The following is a 26277-nucleotide window of genomic DNA, read 5'->3' on the forward strand; positions in this document are numbered from 1 at the left end:
AATCTTCGACTTTTAGAGGGCAGCCCCAATGTAATTTCTGAGAGACAGAACTTATTTGTAATTTTTTTGGACACCTGCAAATCCAACCTCGTAGTTCTGTGAGATAGTTACGCCTGCTGCCTTTAGAAATGGGAAAAGTGGTAAAACAAAGATGTCTAAGTGAGATGAGAGTTATTATATAATAAGACATACAGGGTCTAATTTAGAGGTTTGATGTCTGAAGTGAAAGTTGGTATGACAAGTAAAGTGGCAGTTTCTGATGATTCTTGGTATGCCTCCAACTTTCCAGCACATCTGCTTCCTCGTGTGCTGCTCCACATGTTCACCAGATAATTTCATCTTTCCTCCAGGTGCTAAAGATCTCCCTACTTGGTCACAGGAAACGCATCATTGCTTCCTTAGCGGAGAGGCCCTACGAGGAACCTCCAGTCAAGCCTCCTCGTTTGTCTCAGATCAGGGTGAGGACTGTTTTCCCAACAGATTTCTGGGGGATGAATGAGTTTTTCATCTTCGCAGGCTTGATTTGTTTTTAGTCCACAAGTTTTGGAAAGCTTGTTGCTTGTGAAATATTAGAGAAAATCGCTGTTCATTGCAGGATAACTAATCGTGTCCAACTGTCTCCTCAGTGCCAGGACCTGCCCGGATCCCAGACGTCGTCCCCCCTCAGTCAGATGGAGTCCTACTCAGGGCGCTCCATGGACCCTCTGCTGCCAGTCGGAGAGCCAGGGAGAAAAAAAGTGCCAGATACTGACTATGACGTTACCCAAAGATATCGCAGTGAGCGGCTCAGAACACAAGTAAGTTTGGATTTATCTGTATCACTCGTTTCTGTGGTACTTAATGTCCTCCGCTGTCTTTTATGTGATGTAACAGATAAAGCGAGCCTGTGCCAGTCTTATGATAATACTTTTTTTTCCAGGAACGGTACGACGAACGACATCGAGAGCCCCGTCTGACCCTGCGACCGCCGAGTCTGGCAGCACCGTACGCCCCGGTCCAGAACTGGCAGCATCAACCTGAGAAGCTCATCTTTGAATCCTGCGCCTACGAAGCTAGTGTATGTTTCCGCCTTCCGCCTTCCTACATGGTGCAGCTTTTCTTGAACATATAGGCCAATACTTTCTCTCTCCTGTGCCCTTGTAGTACCTCGGTTCCATGCTTATTAAGGATCTACGAGGTACTGAGTCCACGCAGGATGCCTGTGCCAAAATGCGGGTATGTTTCTTCTCCAATCTCATTGGACGAATGGGACACAATAAATTGTAAATCACCTAAATGTCCTCTCTGCCTGTGTCTTTTTTCCCTCCAGAGGTCGACGGAACAAATGAGAAAAGTCCCGACCATCGTGCTTTCCATCACATATAAGGGGGTGAAGTTCATCGATGCAGCCAATAAGGTCAGCTGCCACACGCACACACTGTCCGCCCGACTCAATGTGAAATTTTACATTTTCTCTCTGCATGTCTTAAGTCTCCAATTGAATCCATTGCCAAAACTGTATGTTTTGATTTGTAGCATCACGCTGAAACTTTTTTTCTGTGATTGTAAATGTCATGTCTGCAAGTTTATGTCAGATTTGTTTATGTTTGACAGGGAGGAAAGTCTGCTCATATTGACATTTATTTGACATTCGTAAAAAAAGGCATTAAAAGGTTGCCTTGGAAGCTCAGCCGGTATTATGGCTGCACTTTCCTGCGATGGCTGTGACACATGGTTTATGCTTTAATATCTCCTCTCAACTTGCTGTCAGTCATCATATTTATAAATCAGATTTTTTCATAATGCATTACTACTTATAGCGCTGAAGGTCTGTGTAACATAGGTTAATGTTATGTTATTTGTAGTCTGCATCATCCCTTTATTAAGACTAATGCTGACTCTCTTCTTGGTGCAGAACATCATCGCGGAGCATGAGATTCGTAATATTTCATGTGCAGCCCAGGACCCAGAGGACCTGTGCACATTTGCCTACATCACCAAGGACCTGCAGACCAGCCACCACTACTGCCATGTGTTCAGCACAGTAGATGTGGTAAGGATGCTCTCGTAAGGGTTGGCTGTGCTGAGTCAAACCATTCAGCACCAATTTGCATTTCCTTCTTCAGGTGTAACATGCCGAGCCACACTAGAAATTGACCCATCTCTGGAGCTTTACAAAATAATGGGGGAATTTTATTGTGAGGTATCTTTAGCAAAATAAATGTGGCTTTTTTATGATAAAAATATGTCTACTAATACAGCTGTGAGGAAGAGAACAAGCAGAAACAGCCACAGCTCTAACTACACCTCTGCAAACAGCTCACCTCCAACAGGAAAACTTCACTTATCTGCTGTGCACTTGTAGCCGTGGGTCTTTCAGCTCTGGATCGGCCCGCTGCGTTTAAACATCATCACTTTAGACAAGCTGTCATCAGCTACAAGCCGCTTTTACACAGGAATTGCGCTAAAGGGCCGAAACAAAGTTCCCTTTTAATACCGCCTCTGCATTTTTACACAGAACCAAAACAACAGCAGCATCATTCCAACCCATTGTGTGATTACACGCTGCATCACGGCATCCCGCAGTCAAAAGAGGCACGATGGGTGTGACATATAACACAACAGTGTCAGCCTCTATTGTGACAAATAATATTTCTAAACAATGACAATAGCATACTATGTTAATAACAATCACCTTCTCTTTTATATGGCGGCTGATCTTGTCTACGCTCGAATTGAAAGAGCCCCCGAATCTCGTTAGTTTTAGTATTTGTGGACATACAACCGCTGTTTTTGTTCTTTGTATTAGCTGTTAACTGCTAGCAGCTACTTTTTAAACCTGCTGCAGTGGGTCACACACAAAAACATGTCAAAACATCACACCCTCGCTGCCCATAGTCATGTCTTTCCAGCTTTACATTTTACCCAGATGTCAGATCACTCTGTCCTCTCTTTCTGTGATTGGACATTATGTACAGAACAGTGAGGTGGGTTTATATTCCTGCTATGAACATACCGTGTAAATGCGGCTAAAGACACACCTTCAAGCAGGGAGCCGTATCGTAATGAGATGAAAATCTCTGCTGCACTGGGCTGACATGCTGAGTAAAACCAACTCAAGCCGAGCCAGCACGTGTGGAAAAACGGTATCACTGTGTGTTCCCGTTACTTTATTCTGACGCACATTTGTGTTATAAGCAGTACTAGAAAGAAAACTTCTATTGAGTGTTGAAATTGTTCCTCACCAGCAAATCTGAATTCCTCCACCATCATCTGCGTTTCTTTACACTGAGGAGATGTGACAGCCTGCGTCGTCAACACTGTTATCTCTAGACTGCCCTATCTCCTCAAGGTGTCACGCTTCACTTGGGGCTGATTGCCTCCTCGAAGACACACTCCGGCCGTGATAACTAGCCCTCCATTACCTACTCTGTTCCCCCTGAGATGGGATGATTATCCTGCTAATCTGCCTCATAATGCGTCCAGGGTCATTGTAGTCTAAAGTCAGCATAACAATGCTCCCTTTCCCCCGTGCTTCTCCTGAGCTCCGTGATGTCCTCTGAAACGAGGGACTGCCGCTCACAGCAGTTTGATAACCCCCAAAAAGCCACAGCAGTGGTGAGATGTAATCAGTTATTTTAAACTGTATTGACTAACTGCTGCCATCGGCCTGCACCATCCTCGCCACACACAGAGGGAGCACATCACGTCTGTCTGGCGCAGAAGCCACGAGGCTCATTAGGGCATTAAGTAAACAGACGACGTGTTCGTCTCAGCGCAGATTCTTCGGCAGAGGATATGCAGATGATTTCAGAGTTCTGTGTCTGTGTTCCTGTCATATTATTGCCTTTTTTTTAACTTCCCCAGGCATGAAGTGTGAATCCTCTGTCTTTAGTCTGAGCTGTCTGTTCATATTTGTAAGTGTATAACAATAGAGCGCAGCTTTAGTACTAATCTACAGCGGATGTATCCAGTTCAGGTGCTGAAGGGAGCTGCTTGCTGCTGCACAATACTCCCGAGATTACTGCCACTCCTCCTCGTTACATAATTCTGTTTTGAAGAAGTTGTAGAGGAAAGAAACTTTGTTCTGATATTTTTTGCTGTCTCACTGCAGTATAGAGATGTTCTCTGAGCTCGGAGACTCAAAGTCTGGGGTACTTAAAGGGCCGCCTTCTTGTTTTTTCTCCTTCTGTGTATAGAACCTGACCTATGAGATTATACTAACGCTCGGCCAGGCTTTTGAAGTCGCCTATCAGCTGGCTCTGCAGGCCCAGAGGACCAAACAGCAGCAGAACCTCCCAGTGGGACCCGGTTCTGAGGTTATTGAGACCAAGGCCAGCAGACCGGTACCCAGACCACGAGGCAGCATACGGAAGTCAGCGGTGAGTTGGGCATTTAAACACAAACTGTAGCACATGACACCATATAAACATTTTCTGGAATAGTTTATTGTCCGTTTTAAAGCTGGAGTGCGGGACTTTTACATGTAAATAAATGTCTGTTTCATTCAAGCCCTTGCCGAAAAAGTTCACCCAGTGCAGACTAAACACCACCCGTGAAAGCTCTCTGTATTCTGTGTATACTAGAGTTTTTGTTTTTGGGGTCTGTGGAGACTTTCCCACACAGGCGTATCCGACGTGATGCATTTAACATCAGCCAGCCAGAGCGAAAGGGAGGAGAGATCCCTGATTTTATTCATATTATGTTAGATATCTTTCATTTTTGTCGTCTTTATTTTGTTTAGCACTGCTTTTCCTTTCGATCTTTTGTTGTCATTTCTTCACATTGTTTTATCCGTATGTCTGTGATTCTGATTTTTTTTTTGCTCTGATTTCTTCTGAAGTTTTTTTTTAGGGGCAGCTAGGAGTATGGCGGAAAATCCTCCAAAAAAAAGTCTCTTGATGATGAAGGTCCTTAAAATGCATTAAATTTAATGTTATAAATATTAGGCCTTAGTCAGTAAATAATCCTAAACTTTAATGTGTGAGGTCTAAACTATAATTTAATTTATCCATCTTTACATTTCTTCTGGTCAAAATGAGTCGAGCTCTTCCGTGTTAAAATCCACATTTCTGATGTCACAAATCTTTAATCCTACCACTGAACCTAATGCTGCTTTTTACGGTGTACTTGCATTTACCTGTTGGCTAACTGTAGATTAACCGAACTCACTCTGATAAAATCTACCACTTCATGAGAGACATCTATGAATACTTATCTTTTATTTTTACCTGCAATGCTTGAAGAAGAAAAAGATGGTTTATCCAAAACTCAGTCGAAAATTTGTTTAAAATTATATTAAAAAGGTCAATAAAATGTGTCTCATATCTGTATACACCCTGAATGCTCTGGGTAAAAAAAGATTCTCAGCATTCAGAGAAATGATTAAAGGTATAAAACGACTTGCAGAGTGCTTCTGAGAGCGAGAGAAAGCGTAGTGCTCGAGCATCATGAGCGTGCGTCGACAGTGTCTGTGTTGTAACTCTCACAACCAGAGGGAGGAGACAAAAGTTCAGCACTGCAGCTTTAATATAAAAAACATGTGTATAAGTTCTGCTACTTCAATACAGGCGTATTTTCCTGACCCTAAAATGCTATTTTCCTGTTCATTTGGCAGTAAGGTCTCGCTCTGTGCAGCACACATGGTGCAAGTGTCGGAGGAGAGTGCCAGGTGTGCAGTTGTCTACGTTATGTCTGTAAGGGGGTCCACAGCTTCGGACTCCGGAAATCAATTCAATATCCACCATTTGAAAAAAAAAGAAAAGATACAGCTACTATTATAAGATGTTGTCTGGTGTTAAACTGAAGCAGAAAGAGATTAAAACTCTGGCAGCACTTGCAGGATAAAAGAATAAAGAATAATTTTATTACATACTGCAAGTATTGTTTGAGCTTCTCTGTGCACCTTTAAAAAGTAGGTTAAATTGCACCAGACGCTTTATCTCTTTGTAAAACTCAAGCATATCATACAATACTGAGTCATCCCGACACCTGATGTCATAATGATGTTTTTAGAGAAATACTTTTCCAGTCTTTCTGAATCAAACCCTCAAAGCACATTAGACAAGTCCTTGTATCTGTCTGCAGCTCTTCACATTATTATGTGTCAGTGTTTGTCTGGCCATTAGCATCAAACCATTAAGAAGTGAAGCCTTGTGCTGAATATAAATGAGCTAAGTGCACCTCAGGGACCAGTTGCACATTTCCAGCTGCAGCTTAATGAACTCGACTGAATCATGTCAAGAATGTGATATTTACTGTCACTTCTTTTTTTTCCCCCGCACCTTTTGATATCTACATTTTCAGCCTTTGTTTATTCAGTTGCACTGTTGCACCTCTCAGTTACACACACCCTCACCTGTAAGCTGTGTTGGCTATAACAGATCAGACTGCTCCTGTCTCATGCAAATCTATGTCAATTTCTCTCTTTTACTCTCTCTCGACCCTTCATCCCGTTTCTCTTGCGCTCTTTTCCTTCTTCCTCGTCTTATTTCTCACTGTGTCTTCCTCTTCTCTCTCCTCCTGGCGGCGTTTATCTCTCCCAGGACTCTCCTCCTCTCGACAGTCGTTGCTGTTACTGTTACACCTGCACCACCCACCGTCCCTCCTTTCTACCGCTGCACTCTGCCAGCCCTGCTGCCCAGGTGCTGCCTTCGCATCATTGCCTCCATCCTCTCACACTTTCCTCCTTCTCTTCTCCTTTTTTTGTTTTGTTTTTTTCCTCTCAATGCCTTAAAAAAACCCTCATAATTCTCCATTTGTGTCTTTAACCCATTTTGTTATTTGTGGATTCATATTGCTATTATCGCATGTTTTATTGGTGTTGGTAGACGAGCTACACTTAGACGCTCGGCCTCATGTGGACTGATGAGTGCTTTGATTATTACTTTTGACTCAGGCGCCCCCAAGTGACGGTTTGGCGGTAACACAAGTAATGTTGACCTTTTACGGTGGAACTGTAGATAGTTACTTTGCTGATGTATATAAAAATCCATTGTACAAAGAAAAACTATTAACTTAAAAAAATCTGAGACAAATAGTTTAAAGGGACAGTTTACTTCCCACGTCATCCTTTTCCCCTTAATATTAGTGATTTATCCATCTTGATAGTTTGGTTGTGAGTTGCAGGCTGTTAGAGTCACACTTAAAGATGCCACTCAGCTTATGTTGCTCAAAGCACCACTAAATACCTTAAAAAATTCAACAGCAGTCTCTTTGGAGAAATCATTACCTGATTACTCAAGGTAATCCGCAGACCTTCTTTTAAGCAGTTTCGTGTTTGAACTATTTTCTGTTTACAGGACTACAGCCAATATCTGTTTCACCGCGCAGAAGGAAACAAAACAAATACAATCACGAAAACAAAACTGTCCCTTTAAGAGTGACTTACAATGCTTCAGGGTTAAATTTTGGGTAACTATTAATACAAAGAAATGCGGCCTGTTGGTGAGGTGATCCAATGATGGCATTAGGGATGTATGCTTTGTCACAAAGTGTATATAAGACTATAGAATAAGACATTAACCCGCTCAAGTCTGCATGTAAACTGGAGTTAATTTTGAGACTGTGATTCACTCCGACCATTACTGACCAAACTTATATTTTACAGGAAGAAATGACTTAAGATCTGCAAATGTTGAGAAGCAGAGAGTTTGATGCCCTCTGTTTGTGCTTTCAGGGGGACATTGTGGAGCAGGAGGGGGATTCTCAGTCCCAGGGCAGCGCCACGTGGCTCGTGGACCCCAAGGAATCCAAGCGCACTATCAGCACTAAGTACGAGACCACCATTTTCTGAGTGGACCCCCTCTTCCTTCTGACCTCTGGGCCTGGTCTCACCCCTCTTCCTCCCCCTCCTTCTGTGTGCCTTTCACTGTGACTCTGCCTCCCTCTCTGGGCTGGACTCCTGCTGCCCTCCCCCGTCTCCCCTCAGCCATCACTTGCGTCCCCACCCGACGAAAACAGTCTGCGAGTGCTTTGCTCCTTCCTTATGCTAAACCACCACCTTTACTGATTATCAGTGCAACCTTTCCGCTTTATCAACCCTCCTTCTAGCTGACACCAGCCTGCCACTCACCCTCACTCTTCTTCTCCTCTCTGTGTACCTTGTATGCTTCCTGTGCACAATGCTTCCTTTTTCTTCCCCTCGTCAACATCCCACTATTGACTCTTGGTGATAAGCTCTTTTTTTTTTCTCGGTGCTTTTCCTGCTTCATTAGGCGACGGCCACTCTGAGGCTTTTCAATCTTTCAACTTCTCCGAGCGCTGAGAAAATGTGATTTTACACCAACCAAGAGTGACGCTCTGCACACATCCTGTACCTGGATGGACATGTTTCCTGAGGAAACTGACCTGTTACTCTAAGCGTCAGTTGGACTTTAGCAGACTGGAGGTCGTGGTGTTATTGAGGTTACACAGGATTAAGTAAGGGGGATATTTTTCACTGTCAGCGGTCTGCTCCAAGCCAAAGGAGGCTGAGATCCTAGCACTGTGATAAGATCCTTTATGGAGCTAATAAAGTAAGCATTTTGGGGGATTTTCTAGTGGGGGAATTAGGGGAACAGATAGGGCATAGAAGCTGATGCGGACCCGCATGTTAGTGGTCTGCGCTGCTCCAGAAAATAGACAAGCTGTCTTGAGACTGGCATGCCCTCGTCTGTCTATCAATCAAAGCGCCAGGCTTGAAACCTGATGCTTCTTCTGGAGTGAACTAACTAAAACTAAGCACTTTTACCAAAACCCCAAGTGTGTGAGAATAAGTGCATCTTCCTCTGTCCTGTCTCAGTGTTTCCCACAGATTCAGGGTGTATGTGTGGCATTTTTTTTTCTTTTAAATGCTTGTGTCCCCTTGTATCATTTAGTGTCCTCTCTCTAAATTACGAGGTTCTTGCGATGTAGCAAACCTATATTTTAGCCGGATGGATAATTGATGTGTCAATCCTTTTAGAGCTGATCAGATCGACAGATGAGAGGAGCAGCTGCTGCAAGTAAATGCAAAGTTTTAGACCCAGAAAAAAGGACAGATTAAGTTTCACTTTAAGCACGCCTGATGCTCTGCCGCTCCGTCTGCTACCACATTAAGCTCTGTGTTTTGAGAGTGTGGTGCAATAAATCAGCGGTTTCCAACTGATCCAGTCACGGGGTCCAGATTTCTTAGTCTTTAGTCTCTTAGTTCTTTAGTCCACTCGTTATAAATTGCCACATATTCAGTTTTATTTCACAAATAGTAAACAGTACCTTGTCTGAGTACACAAATAAATTAAACGTATTCAAAAAAAGATACAACATAAAACATACAAGAATAAACAGTAGCTGCATTTCAAAACAAAAGCTCTGTGCTGGAAATTCACTCTACTTCAAAATAAAGTGTTCTTTACAAGGGCTGCTCCTTGAAAGTCAGAGACTCGAATCAGTCGACAGAGATTCAGTCCAGCAGTCGTTTTTTTCTGTGCAGGGACCAAAAAGTCCCCAGATTTTGCTGCAGAGTGAGTGCTCTTGACTTTTGTGATGCTCTTTGCAGCTGCAGACATACAGGCAGTGGCACAGAGGACCAGAGAGACTGCACTGTAAGGTGGTAAATTTACAGCTTACATCAAGTTAATATAATGCAGTCTCTGGCTTTTGTTGGTGTCTAGTGTGGGCATAAAACCTTGTTGTGCATTTGTGATCCGCTGTGAGCACTGTTAGCTTGTTTACTATATTACGTGAATGCAACAGTCACACTGAATGTCCCACAGAGCCCACTCAGACTATAAAACTTTGTATGGAAACAAAACGAATCATCAAATATCCATGTTGCATAGCCAAATCTGATCCGACTGGCATAATAAGTCACTTGCGATTCATTCCAGCTCAAAAAATAGAAAATCTATTGGTGTAGCAGATGCTTTAATCGTGTCGGGCCACACAAACAAATGAATGTGTGTGAAACCCAGTTTCTTTTTTTCTTCTGTTCACAACAAATGCCTTCTATGTTCATCCTGTCAGCAATGCCTTTTGTTTTCACCAATAGGTTAATAATTCACTGGTGAAAAGAGTTAATCATTATAAAGGGGGAGGGGGGTGATCCGTCGCCATCACGCTGTTTGTGTCCATTAGTTATTTTTTACTTTATTTTAACCTCGCTGCTTTGTGTGCATGTGTCTGTGTCCCTTCCCCATATAGCTGAACACTGTGGCCAATCCCAGCCAGTAGGAAAGGACAGGAATGAGCCCTGTTGCATGGTGGGTAAAGTGTTTTTGTTGGAAAGGCGACCCACTTCATCACATCAGCAGGTGGATCAAGCTCGCCACAGTAACACACGAGGCCTGGAGACAAACAGACGTAATGCTCATCAGATCATCTGACCTCACAGAGTTCATCATGCACGCACGCACGCATGCACACGCACACGCACACACACACACACACACACACGCTCACACACACACGCTCACAATGCTCCATTTCGCTTCCTGTCTGTCAGAAAGTGACAGTCAGATGTTTTTGTTATGCTTTTTGCATTTCCTCTTGACACTCATCAGGCCTCCCTCGTACAGGGTTTGTGTTTACTTTTAGAGGAAATGTACTCACGGTGTCGCAATGCAGAACTTGCAGTTAAAGGGGAAGTGGCTCAGATAAGGAACATTATTATTTTTGTTATGATACAAAGGTACAAACTATCAGACGGAGACCTCACACTGTAGGTACACACTCTCTTCTGGATCATTCGTCCGGTATCCACACATTGTAGCGTCTCGTCATGACCTTCATCTGCAACATAACTGTGATAAATAATCTTGCACGGGAGGAACTCTCTAACCAAAGGGCAGAGGAACTGACACTACAAAGACTGTTTTATAAAATAATAATAATAATTATAATATAACAGGGGGTGGCTTTTATTTGATTTGAACGTTTTTTTCTGTATGTTTTAATTGTTTTATTGGACAATGATGCGTCCTAATGCTGGAACTGGATCAGGTGTGGCTCACTTCTCCTTCCCTGCTCCTTTTGTTTGGTTAATCTTGACCAGATTATTCACCAAACCTGCCATGCAGGCTGGTACGTGTTTAGATTTTAGCTGCAGCACAGAACAATAGGCATGTTTCTCCTAGCTAACTCCCAGTATGTTGACTGTTAATGGTACTTTCTGGTCAGCCGATGTGTATATGGGTACATTTAGTCAGGTCGTTTTGATTTAACTGTTGTATATGTGGTACGCTGTCAGGCCAGTGCGATAGCTCCGTGGTACACTGTCGTCTGCGCCTTCGTCCATCAGCCTGGTCCCGTTCTGCTTTTGCACATTTTTAAGGGTCAGGAGAGATATTTAGGGACTAATCTGATGACGACAATGATGAGAATGAAATTGTACACGAATCTAGCGGTCTGTATTTTGATACTTGAATGATTTTTGCTTTTATAGATATCTATATATATATATGTATATGTATGTATGTAATTTTTGACGTTTGTCAAAAGAGAGAAAAGGACTATGTCTTATAAAGTTAAACATATCGTGAATAAATACCCTGTGATTAAAAAAAAAAAGGCTGAGAAAACAATGACTCAGAAGAGGGACCTCACTTCAGAAAAAAAAGATTGTACATAATCTTGGGCTTCCAGTCTTTTTTATGATTATTTTTCATAATTGTACAACTAATAAATGGCGCAATTAGAAATGATGAATTCTTGACTCTTTGTTTGTCACTAATCTTGTGTAGCGTGGACATTTTTTTTGCATTATTTTCCCCAAATTTAGCAGATTTGACAACCTGCACTTCTGCCGCGGGTATCACAGCTCCACACCGTCTCCGTTTGTCGGAGGGCAAACAAGGTCAGTGGACGTACCAGGCGTTTGGTCTCTGCCCTCCACATCCACTTCATAAACCTTTCACTGCTGAAGAATGGACCAAACTGCTCAGAGCCTAAACAGGTTTAACACAACGTAGGAGATAAAAGTGAAGAGGTTCAGGTACACAAGCTGACAGGAAAATATCATCAAAGCTTCCTGCAGCCATCCAAACAACGAACTACTGCAGTAACTACAGACTGCAGTGATATAAAGAGTTCAGAAAGCAATTTATCAGCAAAAGCAGTTTACTAAAGTTTTTTTCTTTGTATTTAAAGTCACTTTCCAGCTGTAAATGTTGATCATCAGTGATAGAAAAACTCTTTTACTTAAAGTCCACTGTGTAGTATTTAGAGGCATCTATTGGCATAAATGGAATACAAGTATTTGTAAGTATGTTTTTATTAGTTTCTAATCACCTGAAAATAAAAGTAGTTGTGTTTTTGTTACCTTAGGATGAGCTGTTAATATCTATATATGGAGCGGGTCCTGTTCTGCAGAGTCCGCCATGTTTTTACAGCAACGCCAGCTTTAGATGGGGCCATTTGAGATTTCGTGGGAAAGTTTTAGTCGGTTGTAATCTGCAGCCTCACTGATAGATGTTAGTAAATGTCACACGCTGTACACTTGTTAGTTTTAAAGTGAAAACAACTGACTTCTGTCGATTTTGCGTCTGTTTATTTTCATTAGCTCAGATTAATTGAAACATTGTTCATTTTTTCAGATTGCTGCATGAGAATGCGTAAATAAATGCTTAAATATTTATTTATTTTTAACAAATAGCTCCAATCAGCAGTTGCCTGCACAAATGTGCTGATTCTTAGACATATACTGTATATACTGTGAAGACTTTTCCAATAATTGCTTTAGGCTACAAATTATAAATCACACTTGTAAAAGTAAGATTGTTTTAGTGTTTTAGATTGAACTTCTAACCCGTCTGTATAGCAGAATGTGGCCAAACATGTCATGTGACATTATCTTCAGCCCACCTCTTTACAATAAAGCTGTTTCGTATCTTTGGTAGAATGATGTGACTGGAAAATATGTACTTCTGCACTATTGCGTCATTGGCCAACACGATAAAACTTCAACAGAACAAGAGATGAGATGATTTCTGGCGCAGGTGTATGATTTTACACTGCTCATTTCCATAGATATGCAGCAGACGTCATTGATGTATGCTGCTGTTCCTGGAAAACAGATCAGCTTGTTGCTGATTGTGAGGCTGATATCTGCAGACAAGCGCGCTTTGTTCACAAACTCCAACACGAACAAACTGACAAACTCTTCACAGCATCCAGACTGTAAAAACTCAGAATAACTGGTAAAACAAGCCATGAGGTTCAGACTAAAATATTTCAACAGCTATTGGACGGGTTACCATGACCTTTGCTACAGATATTCAAGGTCCCAAAAAGGATTCATTGTAATGACTTTTGTGACCCTCTGATTTTTTCTGCACCACAAATGTCACAAATGTGTTTTTCTGTTAAATATTTCAGCATATAAAGGTGATGGGTTGTAACAACATGTTGTACAGATATTCATGCTTTCAAAATGATGAACTCACAGACTTTGGTGATCCCATGACTTTCACGCCCGGCGCTAGAGTCTACCTAGCACCATGAAGTTGATATTTTTGGGTTTTTATTGAAGTGTCTCGATACATAGCCTATCAAACGTATTGCTGTAAAATTTGACGCACACATTCATGTCCCAGTACTCATGGAGAAATCCACAAATCATTACAGTCACTCAAGATAATCCACAGACCTTGTTGTGAGCATGTAGGAACTATTTTCTTTCTACCAAACTGCACCTGCAAACCGTATCATTGTGCAGAAGGAAGGAAGTGTGCATTTACTCATATGAGGCTCGTGCTTCTGACAGAGCAAAATTTAAACATTAATATCGTCCTCATCAGCTGAACTGTGACTTGAGCTAGCTCAGTGCTGCTGGATGCGCTAGCAGTAGATGCATGTTTTCTTTTGGTAATCCGGTGACATGAAACTGCTCACAACAAGGTCTGTGGATCATCTTGAGTAACCTTGTCATGATTTCTGGAGAAAGACACAGCTGTTCAGTTTTGAAATGTATTTTTGGTGCTCCACAAGCACCACAAGCCGAGTGCCATTTAGTTTCATTACAGTGAGGAGAAGGCAGACGTCTCTACAGCTGATACCTCCAACACTCTGCAACTCATACCAAAACAATCTAGATGGATAAATAGCACTACAGGTAAGAGGAAAAAATATGTATTTTTGATTTTGGGGTGAACTGTCTCTTTAACATCATTCTAACACTAACAGGAGGCTACATAAATACTTAATTTTAATAATGCAAATATATGTAAAAGCATGTCTTATTATATTTACACACATTATATGTACCATATAACTCCTTAATGTGACCGTCATATTGTGTGACTTCTCTACTTTATCTGTGGAGTATAAAAAATATATTTTTTTTATAGATGTTTTTTTGTAATATAAATTTTTATATCTGTGTTGCGTTTATGTGGCTGCTGTTATTTCATTGGCTCTTCTTTCACGAGACGCTCACTGATTGGCCAGTCTCACCAAACCAGCCCGGAAGCTAATTGGCGCACCTGGCTGCAATTACTTCCCACCTGTTCTTCTCTCCATGTACTTTTACTTCCAGGAACAGTGCAGCTGTCAGACTCGGTGGAGACTGAGGTGCACCATGGACTGACATCTGCAAGCAGCTCTTTACGCGCACAGCTGGACGCTTTAACTTCACTTCTCTGTCATCTCCGGTGAGTTATCAGGGATTTACTCTGTTTAAAGTCAATGCGATGTTTGTTTGTGCGGAGTTTTGTTTAATGGCTCTGACATTTGTGCTTCTCTGAAATGTCATCATCCTTGTTTAGACTGGTGTGTGTGTGTGTGTGTGTGTCTGTGTCTGTGTGTGTGTGTGTCTGTGTCTGTGTGTTTGTGTGTGAGCCATTTGAGTACAAAGTTATTCATCTACAGATTTTGATTTTATTGTTTCCTGTAGCTGAGCAGGTTTTATGCGTGTGACAAACCCACTTTGCACAGACAGCCGAGTGTCTTCCTCTGTCCGCTGACAGTTTGGGTGGAGGGAAGTTGAGGGTGAAATAGCAACAGAAATATTCCAACATTTTATCATCATTATTAATCCTGTGAAACCTGAGCACATTGGTATGAATTCTTCCAAAAACACGGGAAGAAGGTAATGAGCAACAGAAGAAGACATTACCCAAAAGTTTTGGAAGAAATTACTAAAAGTATAATAAAATTACCTGAAGATTAGTATAATAATAATGATGATGATAATAATAACAACAACACCATAATAATAAATAATAATAATAATAATGATAATTTTTACAAAATAAAGTTAAAAACAAACAATCAGAGAATTTAGTTCAAGAGTTCTTAAACAAATGTAATAATTCTGTATCATAATGTTAAATATGTAATTATTTGTTTTATATTTCTTCCTATAAAATTTTTCCCTAGCTTTTTAGAAATATTTTTTTTTAAATGCGCTAATTTCTTGAACTTTATGTAAAATGTCTTGCCACATTGCTAATGGCTTTTTTTTTGTTGGTTTTTAAAGGGTTAAACCTTTAAATCCCGATCAATTTGGCTTGATTTCTTCTTCTGAAACATAAGAATGAAGGCCATTAGCCATGTAACAAAAACTGTCCAGCAAAGATTTTTCAGTTTTAGAAAATTATTTAAAACGAAAAGAAGCTGGGGAAAAAATGCCCAGAAAAAAATATGTAATAATTATGACAACAAATTTAAAAATTAAGTTTTAGAATCATTATTATTTAAAAGCACTTTTTTCTGGTACTTTCCTTGTTTGTTTTAGTTTTTATCTTTTCTTTTTTTAATTTGTTTTTTAGTAATTTTAGTAATTCCTTGCTCATTGCCTTAATTTCATGTTATTGAAAGAAATAAAGCCAGTTTGCCTGGTGTCAAAGGGTTAATCACTTCCATGCTCTTTGGAGGCGCACATTTCCTCTCAAAAATGACCCATTTATCATTAGTGTTTAATCACTGAATATTTTGTGTGTTAGTGAGTCCTGGTTGAGTCAGGGAAAGTACAAATATTTGCACCTAAATGTCAATAATCCTGATTTTCATGGGACAAGGTGCCAAGCTAAACATTAATGAAATATTTCTGTTCACTCCAGCAGGTTGGGAGTTGCACAACATGAACTTTTGTTTACTGTTAATCATTAAGCTCTCTGGCTGCCCTTGAACACATACTTCACATTTTTGGACCCCGATTCTTTCTTTTTTTTGCAATCACACTTCATAACGTGTCGTCGCGGACTGTGAATGATGATTCCTTGGATTGTAAAATCTGGCTCACAAACTGCGCAGCTGTTCTCACGGTAAACACTTTAAAGACGTGCAGCTGATCGTCCCTTTTTTATCGTTGAAAGTGTTTTATCTCATGAGTTGTAATTCAAGTGGAACGCCCAGGCGCATCAGAGGGCTGAATTTAAGAGTTGTCTTTTAAAAGCAAGCAAAGTGACATTCCTGTCACTATTAAATCCTGACTCAGCTGTGGGTGTAGCGAGCTCTGCTGCTGCCGCCCTACAGGTTTGTTGTCTTGATCGCAGAGAGAGAGGAAGGTGTTGGCTGCTCAGAGCTCGGACACTTGTTTCTCGCTCTGCTGATGTGAATGTGCTGATGGGAGGGACAGTAATTAACACTTATTAAAGCTTTCACTCGGAGGCCAGCGGGTGTTTTGTCAACCAGCTTTTGTTGCTGGAAAACTTGAGTGACTGTTGATGTTGGTGATCAGGTTTTTCTCCAGCTGTCCTTGCTGTGTCTTCATGTCAACAGGACAGAAATGTCACTGCTGACTTTGACGCTGCAGGAGGTTAGCCGTTTCCAATAGGGTCGACCAATATTGTTTTCTTTTTTTAGAGCGGATACCAATATACTGATTATTAGTACTTAATGGGACCAAAAACTGATCTTTGGAGGCGAATTGCATTTCCAGTAAAAATGACAATATTTCTGTCAAAATTTAGAATTTGGAAACTCCAACACGAAACTTTTAACTGTTTACAGCAGGTTCCCTGCAACTTTTTTTGGGAAAAAAATTTGCAGAAAACAATGAATTAATATAAATATCTTGCCGAGGTTTAACAAAGCAAAAGTTCCTCCCATGCTGATACTTTACCTGCACACTGCCTTCCCTGCTGTTGGTTGAGTGTAATACACACACTTTTTCATTAGTTAATTTAATCGTCCGTCATTAAAATTAAATGGAGATACAAATAATTGGCCCCAATAATCGGCAAGGCTGATAATCTGTAGACCCGTAGTTTCCAAATTGGGATACATCAAGGGGGGAAAAAATCTCATGTTAGTTTTTTAAGCAGCTTAAAGACTTGTTACATCCTGTTGAGTAGTTTAATCTACAGCGGTGCATCATATTCTATAAGATCATCAGATGTTGGTAACATCATGTGAAAACTACACATTTATAAGTCTACCTTTCATGGTGTCAGACAAACAGCCCTTTTTTTAGCTTTGTGACGATGCATTTTCCAGCTGATCCAAGAAGGTTTTTAAAAAAATAAATCTATTTTGCTTAAGAAGTGGGAGAATATTTTCCCAACACATTAACACTTCATGCTGTCGACAAATTTAGTGGAGTAGAAATTTAAAGTTGCATAAAATGGAAGTACTCAAGTAAAGTACCTTAAATTTGTGCTTGAGTGCAGTATTTAAATAAACGTACAGTTAAAATCCCCACCTTTTTACAACCATTGTGTTATAAATTACATATTTTTATCATCATATTGAAAAAGTAAAATCAAGGTCGTGGATCCTAAACAATTTTTTCCTTTTAAGATGTAAGTCATAAGTAAATATATTGAGTCTAAAAATAATAGAATCTAGTTTCTTCCTGCAGCTCACTAAAACCCCAAAAGTGCCAGAAAAAAACCACAGAGGACATAATTTCTCTGTCACTGACAGATCCCTCACCTTGTTCGAGCTGCTTTCCAAACATCTCAGAAGCTTCTCCCATTTTTCAAGACACAAACTTTTATCACACGTGATTGAAATTTAAACTGTCTTCTGGCAGAGGGGACATATTGTTTGCAGTGAATGAGTGTCTGTGTCTTGTCCCCAGAGGAACCTCATGCCCCAGTAATTATGACGATAAGTCACGGCCGTCGTGGCGCTGAGACCTTGCGTCATGTTGGAGGCTGATTCTCAGAAAAACAATGACACTGGCTCGTAACGGGAACCCTTAAATCCTTTGCTCCTATATGTTTAATCAAATGTTCCCAAAGATAAAAGAACAATGAAGCCAGCTTTGCTCTGCTTCCACGAACACACCTGAACCTGATTGTGCAGCTGCGGCTACGTGATGAATAAGTCATATAACAGGTTGTAAAGCTTTTGTCTCCCGGTTCAGTATATTGCATTGCTTGTGACCTATTTAGCAAAAATCCACTTCAGACTCTTAACCCGAGTTGATCAAATATAATCCTTTCATGTCTCAATCATAACTCATTGTTGGTGGTATTTGCCTCTGGCGCTCACTAATGCACTTTGAGCACTTTAAAAGGAAAGTAAAGAGGTCATAATTTCTCTCCAAGTGGCCTTTTGAATTCCTTCACAGGCCTGTTTGTTTCTAAATCAGCTGTCTGTTAGTGAGGATTTTGAAAATTTGCCTCCTTGTATCTCTTCGGCAGATGAGGAGCGGGCGGGCTCTAAGCCCTCTAGTTTTTGGCTGGTGTGCTTTCCTCATGCCTGACCTGTCAGTAGTAATATACACAGAATAACAGACAGAAACACTTGTAAGCAGCACAGGGTTGCAACACAACACGGCATATTAGCTGCCATTACACAGATTTTACATGACGTGGAGTCTTTCATGCGTATTTGCAGACAAAGATGAGCATTTCTCGCTTGATTGCTGACTCATAGTGACTGGAATACGGATCAGTAAACCACTTTCAGCATCGCTACATGACTTAAGGTTATTCGTACACCATAACCGTGTGTGCCACCAAGTGGTTGCTATGCAAGCAACAATTCCCGAGTAAAGGTCTAAACTTTGAGTTTTGAGAGCGAAATAATGCGCTCTTCACCGAATGCAGTGCCATATTAATAATATATTATTATGTAAAAATCTTTTTTTTATCTGTTTTTTTTCATGCCTCCATGCTTTTCATAGCCGATTTTGGGTTGTTGGTCTGTGTGAACACGATATTGCAAGAACACCTTGAACATGAGCTAATGGGAATTTGGTGTTCAAAGGTCAAGGTCACTGTGACCGTGCAGCAGCCTAATTTTTGTGAATGCAATATCTTAAGATGGCCTTGAGGTAGTTTCCTTAAATTTTGCATAAATGTTTTCACAGACATGGATGTAAACTGCGTACAGCTTGACGCCATACAGCCGCACGGTGGTATATCTAGTTTTAAATTTGTATTTATTTGTTAAAGTAAGTTTGCTGGAAGTTGTTGCTTCTCTGCTTGTAATTTTCTAAAATTGTTTTACATATTGCAATTCATAGTATTTGTTCATGAGTAAAATAATCTTTGGGATAATTTTTTCCAGGTCACGCTCAGTCATGTTATGTTAGTTTTTCATGGTTGTCTCCTGCAACTTAACTGGATGCTGTCATAGCCGTGCAAACAAAGTGGATCTGCGGAGTTCTGTGTCGACTTGCAGGGAATGAGCAACATTGAAATTAGCTGATTTAGGAATTGAAGGGAAATTAATTGATTCATGGCACACTTTTTAAATCACAATAATGAGTTTAACTATTCCTCTAAAGTTAAAGCCTTTATAGTACTATGTTTGTTACTATCCCTCTGCTGCAGCTCAAAAAAGAAACACAAAGATTTCTGCAACTCATATAATCATCAGATGGATTTTTGCAATACATTCCCATCACATAAATTAAAAACAAATTAGTAAAGTGTCTTTTGCTGGCCAGTATGAACATGAATGATAACAGAGTGTAAAACCAGTTTCCATGCCACTTGATATTGTTTTCAGACTTGACAAGTTGTGAACCTTTTTTTTGACACAACAAAACCCCAATAATGCATGGACTTAATATTACTCTGCTTAGTGTAATGTGTAAATAAAGTGTTTACTCATCCATTAATATATATAATGACCTGCATTAGCATAACTGGTTATGTTTAATATATCACAGTGGCAGCAACAGCACATTTGACATGTTAAATAGGAGAGCTTTTACATTATGAGGATCATTTAGCTATCAGCTGTAATTTATGACATTCATTCATCACACTAATGGAAAGATTTGACATTAATAGTTGTTGCTGCAATGTTTTACAAACCAATTTTCTGAACTATTAAGGCTTATATAAGCCTTAATGTAATGTTTACCAGCTGTCGGAGGTCGGAGTCTTTCTATTTCATAAATTGTCTCAAGGAGATGTTTTCGCCACACAAATTTGATCTGATTCCAGTTTGGTCCTTTTATCCCATTCATACATTTTCTTCTTGACTTTTCAGATTCCTCCTCAGACTGATTTCTAGTGAAATTTACACAATCAAAAGAGGACCGTGAGGCCCAGGTCCTGCCCTCGTCCTCTTCCTTGTGCAATGCCGAAGAGTGACACGTGGCCAGGCGGGGTTGCCATGGAATCTTTGAGCAATTTGGACAGTGCCGGGAGCTGCGACAGTGTAATCAGCATGAACTCTGGCTATGTGAGTGCTACTGTAGACCTCGTATCAGTCTGCTGTCCCACTGACCCTGTTGCCTATCTGTTCCTCGTATAATTTTCTTGTACCTTGAAAACAAGATATCAACACACTTCGCTGGTACACTAGTTTTCTCTGACCTATTTAAACATTACTCTTAAAGGAATTCTTCACCCTCAAACTGAACATCTGTATACCGATAACTTACTCTGTGTTGTGTTGATTTCATGATGAAAACGTTTTTTTTGCATGCCTCCAGAGTATACGAACAATCCAAAAACAGAAAAAATTCTTAATGAATTGAAGTAAATGGGGTCCATGTTTAATAACAGCAAAGCAGCAGCAGCAGTATAATCCAAGTCATATGCTCAGTGTCTACTAAACACATGCAGTTGCATTAAAACTTTACTATTTAAAACACTTTTGCATAAACAGTCTCAAGCAGGGACGAGTGGGGCGCATGGGGTTGCAAGAGAGTTTGTAAACTGATGTTTTAGCTTGTTCTCGTTTTCCAGGTCATCAAATACAGATGCTTTCACACCCCGCGATACCGATGATGACTCTATGAGATGTACAAGGCTTTAAAAAAATTCCAATGTAAACCCATATGTGGTAATATTTGACTCTCAGAGCAACAGCAATAATATGAAGAGCAAGAAAGTTTGTCTAAGGCAGGCAGGAGTTGCGGTGGATGAGTCAAACAAACACAGACTTTCAGCCAGGAGGCTGCTGTTTGTGTCCTGTGTGGAAAAATAAGTCAGCACTAATTTTACGTAAAGTCAGTGCTGTTGTTATTGAACATTACATAACTTTTGTCCATCCGTGAAATACTTCATCATCACTCACATTACGTGTAAGACACGTGACATATTTTACCCCAAATATGGTGTTTTTTCAAAACCTAAGAAGTGTTTTTTGTTGCCTAAATCTAACGGAGACCATTTGGCCACTTAAACCACGCGTTAGACACGAGTTTCATCCAGGAGACAGCTGTGTGTTACACACACATCTTTAAGTGCAAGTCTCAAAGAGATGTGAAAAGGTGCCCTCGCTGTTAAACCAGAGGGGCATGAGTGTCTGTGTTTGATGACCTGGGACAAGAACGCATTGGATGTTTTGAAATAGTTCTGCTGCTGTTAAATGTGGCTCCCTTTACTTTAATTTATAAATAATCCTCTCTGTTTTTTTATTCCTCCTTCACCACATGCAAGAACAACAGATTTCTTTATGAATTTGACACAACATGGGATGAGTATTTGATTTTCAAATGATCAGTTTGTGGATAAGTGTTCCTTTGACAGCGCTTCAGTGCTTTGTTGAAATGGGGAAAAAAACATTTGAGGTTTGTGCATCAGGCTGCATGACGCCTGCATGGATATTTACAGTAAACATGAAAAGGCCAAATGATAGGAAATAAGAGGAAGTGAATCTTTTAAAGGTAATATAGTCTTGTGTTTGTTCAGGCAGAGTTTCAGGGAGAGTTTTCTGACCACAGGTGAGATCTCCTGCTGTTTTCATGCACCTGCAGTCACCTGAAATAAACTCCTCTGACAGGCCAATACAGAAGGAAAGAGCCGCGGACAGGACGGGGGGTGTAATTAGTCATTCCTTTGCAACTGTTTTAACACTAAACAACTCTGACCTACAGTTCCTGCTCTGTGTTAAGGGTTAAAATGAGGACAGAGATTGCTAAAGAGTTGAGAAACCGTTCAGAGCTTAAATGAGTTTGTTTTCTCATATCTCTTATATTGTGCACAGAGTGAAGACAGCATGGAGCACTTATCAGCAGAAGAGAGGGCGTGTCTCATGTATCTGGAGGAAACAATTGAAGCGCTGGAGGTGCAGGAGGACAGCGGTTTATCCAACGATGAACCAGATGCTGGGTTTCATACGGACAAAATGGGTCGGCTCAGAGTAAATGGTATGATCATGTCATGAAATATTCAGTCGGTTACATGTATACGTGCACATTTTACACCAAAATAACACCAATGAGTGAAAAACAAAAAAGTGCAGTAATTGTGTTTTTCTTTCTCAGACATTTCCAGTTTCAAGTCTGATGACCAGAAATCAGAGTCTGGATCCAGAGTGTTAACAGTCGGAGACAAAGCTGAGCATCTCGCTCCAAATCACAACTTAGAACCACAGTTCTCTCCTGGTCCTGCAGCCAACATGAAATATTTCGAAACATCAGAAAACTTTGTGACTCAACCTGAACCTCCAGTCACTGAATCTGATGGCAAAATCCACCCAACAGCCACTGAGCTGTGTGTAACCAAGGATGAAGATGGTAATCTCAAGATTGTCCCAAGTGCCAGTCTTTGCACCGATCAGTCCACTGCGACCTCTGACATGGATGTGGGTGTGATCCCTCCTCCGTCAGACTTCAGGGATGAGCCCGCTCCTCCTCCACAGTCGCAGAGAGTAAAAGACCTTCTTACATCTGCCGGATCATCCGTAAACAAACCAGGAGGACCTATTGACTTGGAGCTGCTGCGCCAGAGAGCCTCTTCAAAGAGCTTCCCTGTGATCCAGGAACCTCCAAACAAGCCCCCAGATCTGAGTCTACCAGCTGCCAGCTCTGGTCCTCCCACAGGTCCTCCACCTGAACCCACTGAGCCCAGAAGTCCACCTGCCGTCGCCCCAAAGCCCAAGAAGCTTCCTGCCAACATTATTCTGAAGTCACACAAGGCAGCAGTGGCTGATGGCAACTCCTCACATCCAGTGTCCGCTAGTAGCGACCGGGTTTTGTTGGATCCGCAGAGGGTCCGCATTGAGGCCCTTATAAAGCTTGGTCTTCTGCCCGCTGATGCAGATCCAGGACCTGCCTTCAGCCCTAAACTTTCTCCCAAAACGAGAAGGTCATGGGCAGCTCCTCCTTCTCCAGTCAGCCCAGCAGCCTCACATACACCACCTTCAACTCCCTCGACACCATCTTACACCCGTGTCAGCAGCCCGTCTCCTGCCCCCGTCCCTCTCCAGGCTCCTGCACCTGTGCCACCACCAGATACCTCCCCAGCTCCGGCAGTCCTGCCTATCGAGTTTCTCCCAGCACCTCCTGCTTTCAGCGACCCCGTCGAATCTCCGCTGTCAGAGAGCGAACTGTCTGCCGTTAAAGATGCTTCAGAGGCTGCTGTTAACGCGCAGATAAACACGCCACCTCTTATCCCTCCTGCCGCGGTCAATCACCTAACCCCACCCAAGGTCATAGGTGTCAAATCAGCCACCCTGGAGCGCTCTGGTCTAGGTCTGAGCAGCTACATGGCGAGTCAAGACTTCAGTGAGGGCAGCCAGGGCGTCAACGGTGAGCGGAGCCCCAGCCAGCTACGTAACACTCGAGCACGACCAGCGTCTCTGGGGAGTAGGAAAGAGTTTTCAAGCGCTCATGGAGAGGGTTTGCAGATCCGCCGTGCCACCAGCAAAGAGTCGGATGTGCACAGGTCCCTGTCCGGCCCTCAGCACTCCGGAGACTCTCAGAAGCTGCCTCGATCGCAAGGCATCAGTGTGCTGATCTGCCCCCGTTCAGAAAACGAGGAAGACCGCCGCGAGGCACTGAAGAAGCTGGGGCTGCTCAGAGACTAATCTTGACAGCCACAGACTCTCTTCACATTTTACATTTAAAGAAACAAACCAGAGGTTGATGCACAGTTTTTGAAGGCATTACAAAACTTTCGGGAAGCAGCTTAACCACATATATTTATGCGTTTTCATTTATAGGATGTTAAGCCTGACACTGCCTCACATGACTTTAATACCCTGACTGTCATGCTCACACTTGCATGTTCTTGTTACTTTGATTGTACAGCCAAATGTACAGTTTTACTTCTCATCAAACTGGAACGTTTTGGATATTCACTGACTCACTGTAGCTGTGGTTTTTGTAAATTAAAAAAACTGTTACTTTTAAGAGGCAACTATGAGTTATTTTGTCATTTAATTATGTTTTCTGTGCTTTAACATATGAACCTTTTTGTCTCTCAGTGGTTGCTTCCATGTTAGTCTCAGTGACACGTGTGAAGCTGCTTCCCCTCCAAGTTCTGCTTTTAGATACTTTCACTGTTGTTCACTTTCACTTCCTAAAATCAAGATTTCTTTTAGCTTTGTTGACCACAGGAACTTCTTTTTTAGCACACACTGGCTTATATTTAGAGTTTTGTGCACTTAAAAGAATACTTTACCCACAAGAATACTTTAGTCGTGCCACGTTACCTCAAATTCATGAAAAAAAAGGTTTTCTTGCAGGAAATAGTGAACATATTAATATACTGATAGAATGGCAACCACGTTTAACAACAGCAGAACTATCAAAACATCTGTTTTCAGACTCACACAGCTTGTGCGCTAATATCCAAGTCTCATTTATCCAGATGATTGCTCAGTACTTCCCAAAGCAATGCATTTTCACTGAAAAATCTGGCTTTAAAGAGCATATAGACAGAGCTTCACTTTCAGCTCCATTTTAAATAGTTATGTTTTAGTGAAAAATATTATTATGCTGTATGAGTTCTGTAAGAGTTTATAAACAGATGTTTTGATGTAGTTTTGCTGCTGTCCAACCATAGACCATAAAAATAATGGACATAGCTAACAAGACGTCACCCATTTGTGGACTTCAGTTCTGAAGCCGCTAATTCGGCAATTCATTCATCACCATCCTGTTTTTTTTTTTTGGAGCAGGAAATTGCCTTATTTGGGTAAAATGTTGAAGCTGTGGAGGAGTGAGCTGTGGATCTGACTGAGAAACTATCAGCAGACAGCCTCTCACTCCCCTGCTGACCAACATCATTGTTAGACACTGATATTTGGTTGAATTTAAGTTGTGTTGTTATGTAACCAAAATCAAACAACGTCCTCTGAATGTCCGTTGCCGGTGACATCGTGACATAGAATAACGACATTTAGTCAGAAGATATGGAGAACAAAACCCAACGAAACATCATAGTTAAGGTCAAAACAAAATGAAATTTTAACTTTGTTAGACATTTTAAATAGTGTCATTTTTTTCATTTCAACCCAAAATTTAAAATCTGTCTGACCAAAGAGTCAAAAATCTTTCTGTCATATTTCCTTAATGAATACAAGGTGATATGGTATGACTAACTGAATTAAAAATGGTTATTTTGTGGATGAAGTTTTTTTTCAACACGAGCTGTATTGAACCCATTTGCTCATTGCAGTAAAGGGTTGTGCATCATAATTTACGGGTGTTGATTAAATGAATAAAAAAGTGTGTTTTGCATAGCTATAACATACCTCACTGTTATTTAAAGCACGTAGCTAGTGGCCACTAGGTGATAGGAATCTGAAACATGCTGTTTGCATGTGACGCATTTGTCAAACTTATGAGCTTGTTACACAACAGTGTACAAGCTGATTCAACAAGTTTAATTACAAGCAGTATTACATACATATATATATATATATATATGTTTATAATGCACTCTTCCTGTGTTGCCAACAAGTCACAAATTTCCTGTAAATGCATTTGGATTACGTCATTTGTTTTCCTCTGGTGGCATGTGAAGCCTCAGCCCTTATGTGTCATGTCAAATCACAAATTGAGGCACCATTTTCGTGGCTCTGCTTCAGCACCTTTTATCTGATTGGATGGCAATAGAACCGGCGCAACCTGTTTTTTCACCTCCTGGTTTAGCCTTTATGCAACACCTTTGCCTCTCATTACTGCACATTTACGAGCAGACGGTTCGTCTGAAAGACGTTTTACCACTGCTGCAGGCTTTCAGAGACAAATAGATT

At 41.1% G+C, this 26277-nt stretch overlaps 2 protein-coding genes across 16 annotated transcripts in view; both read left to right on the forward strand.

Annotated features, from left to right (window-relative positions):
* The window catches only part of anks1aa (ankyrin repeat and sterile alpha motif domain containing 1Aa), a 91755-nt gene extending 80116 nt beyond the window's left edge, over positions 1-11639 (forward strand). For 6 of the 14 annotated variants that reach the window (XM_042492628.2, XM_042492629.2, XM_042492630.2 and 3 more), the window contains 8 exons: positions 351-458; positions 627-797; positions 920-1057; positions 1144-1215; positions 1310-1396; positions 1895-2032; positions 4179-4361; positions 6525-7602. In XM_042492628.2, coding sequence (XP_042348562.2) covers positions 351-458; positions 627-797; positions 920-1057; positions 1144-1215; positions 1310-1396; positions 1895-2032; positions 4179-4361; positions 6525-6749 — 1122 coding nt within the window. In that variant the 3' untranslated portion in view covers positions 6750-7602. The other 8 variants (XM_088081966.1, XM_088081967.1, XM_042492637.2 and 5 more) reach the window with 6 other exon arrangements.
* Positions 11640-14429: 2790 nt separating this feature from the next.
* Positions 14430-25768, forward strand: LOC121947587 (specifically androgen-regulated gene protein). Of its 2 annotated transcripts, none has more exons than XM_042492696.2 (4): positions 14430-14585; positions 20332-20526; positions 22279-22441; positions 22559-25768. In XM_042492696.2, exons 2-4 carry the CDS (start codon positions 20422-20424, stop codon positions 24100-24102), a joined length of 1812 nt encoding a protein of 603 aa, XP_042348630.1. In that variant the 5' UTR covers positions 14430-14585; positions 20332-20421; the 3' UTR covers positions 24103-25768. The 2 variants fall into 2 exon arrangements, with proteins under 2 accessions (XP_042348630.1, XP_042348631.1); XM_042492697.2 differs by lacking the exon at positions 14430-14585 and adding an exon at positions 16060-16199.
* Positions 25769-26277: the final 509 nt, after the last annotated feature.

This window comes from Plectropomus leopardus, chromosome 9 (assembly GCF_026936395.1).
Source record: "Plectropomus leopardus strain MGB_pleo_1.0 chromosome 9, ASM2693639v1, whole genome shotgun sequence".
In the NCBI taxonomy this organism is placed as follows: Eukaryota; Metazoa; Chordata; class Actinopteri; order Perciformes; family Serranidae; genus Plectropomus; species Plectropomus leopardus.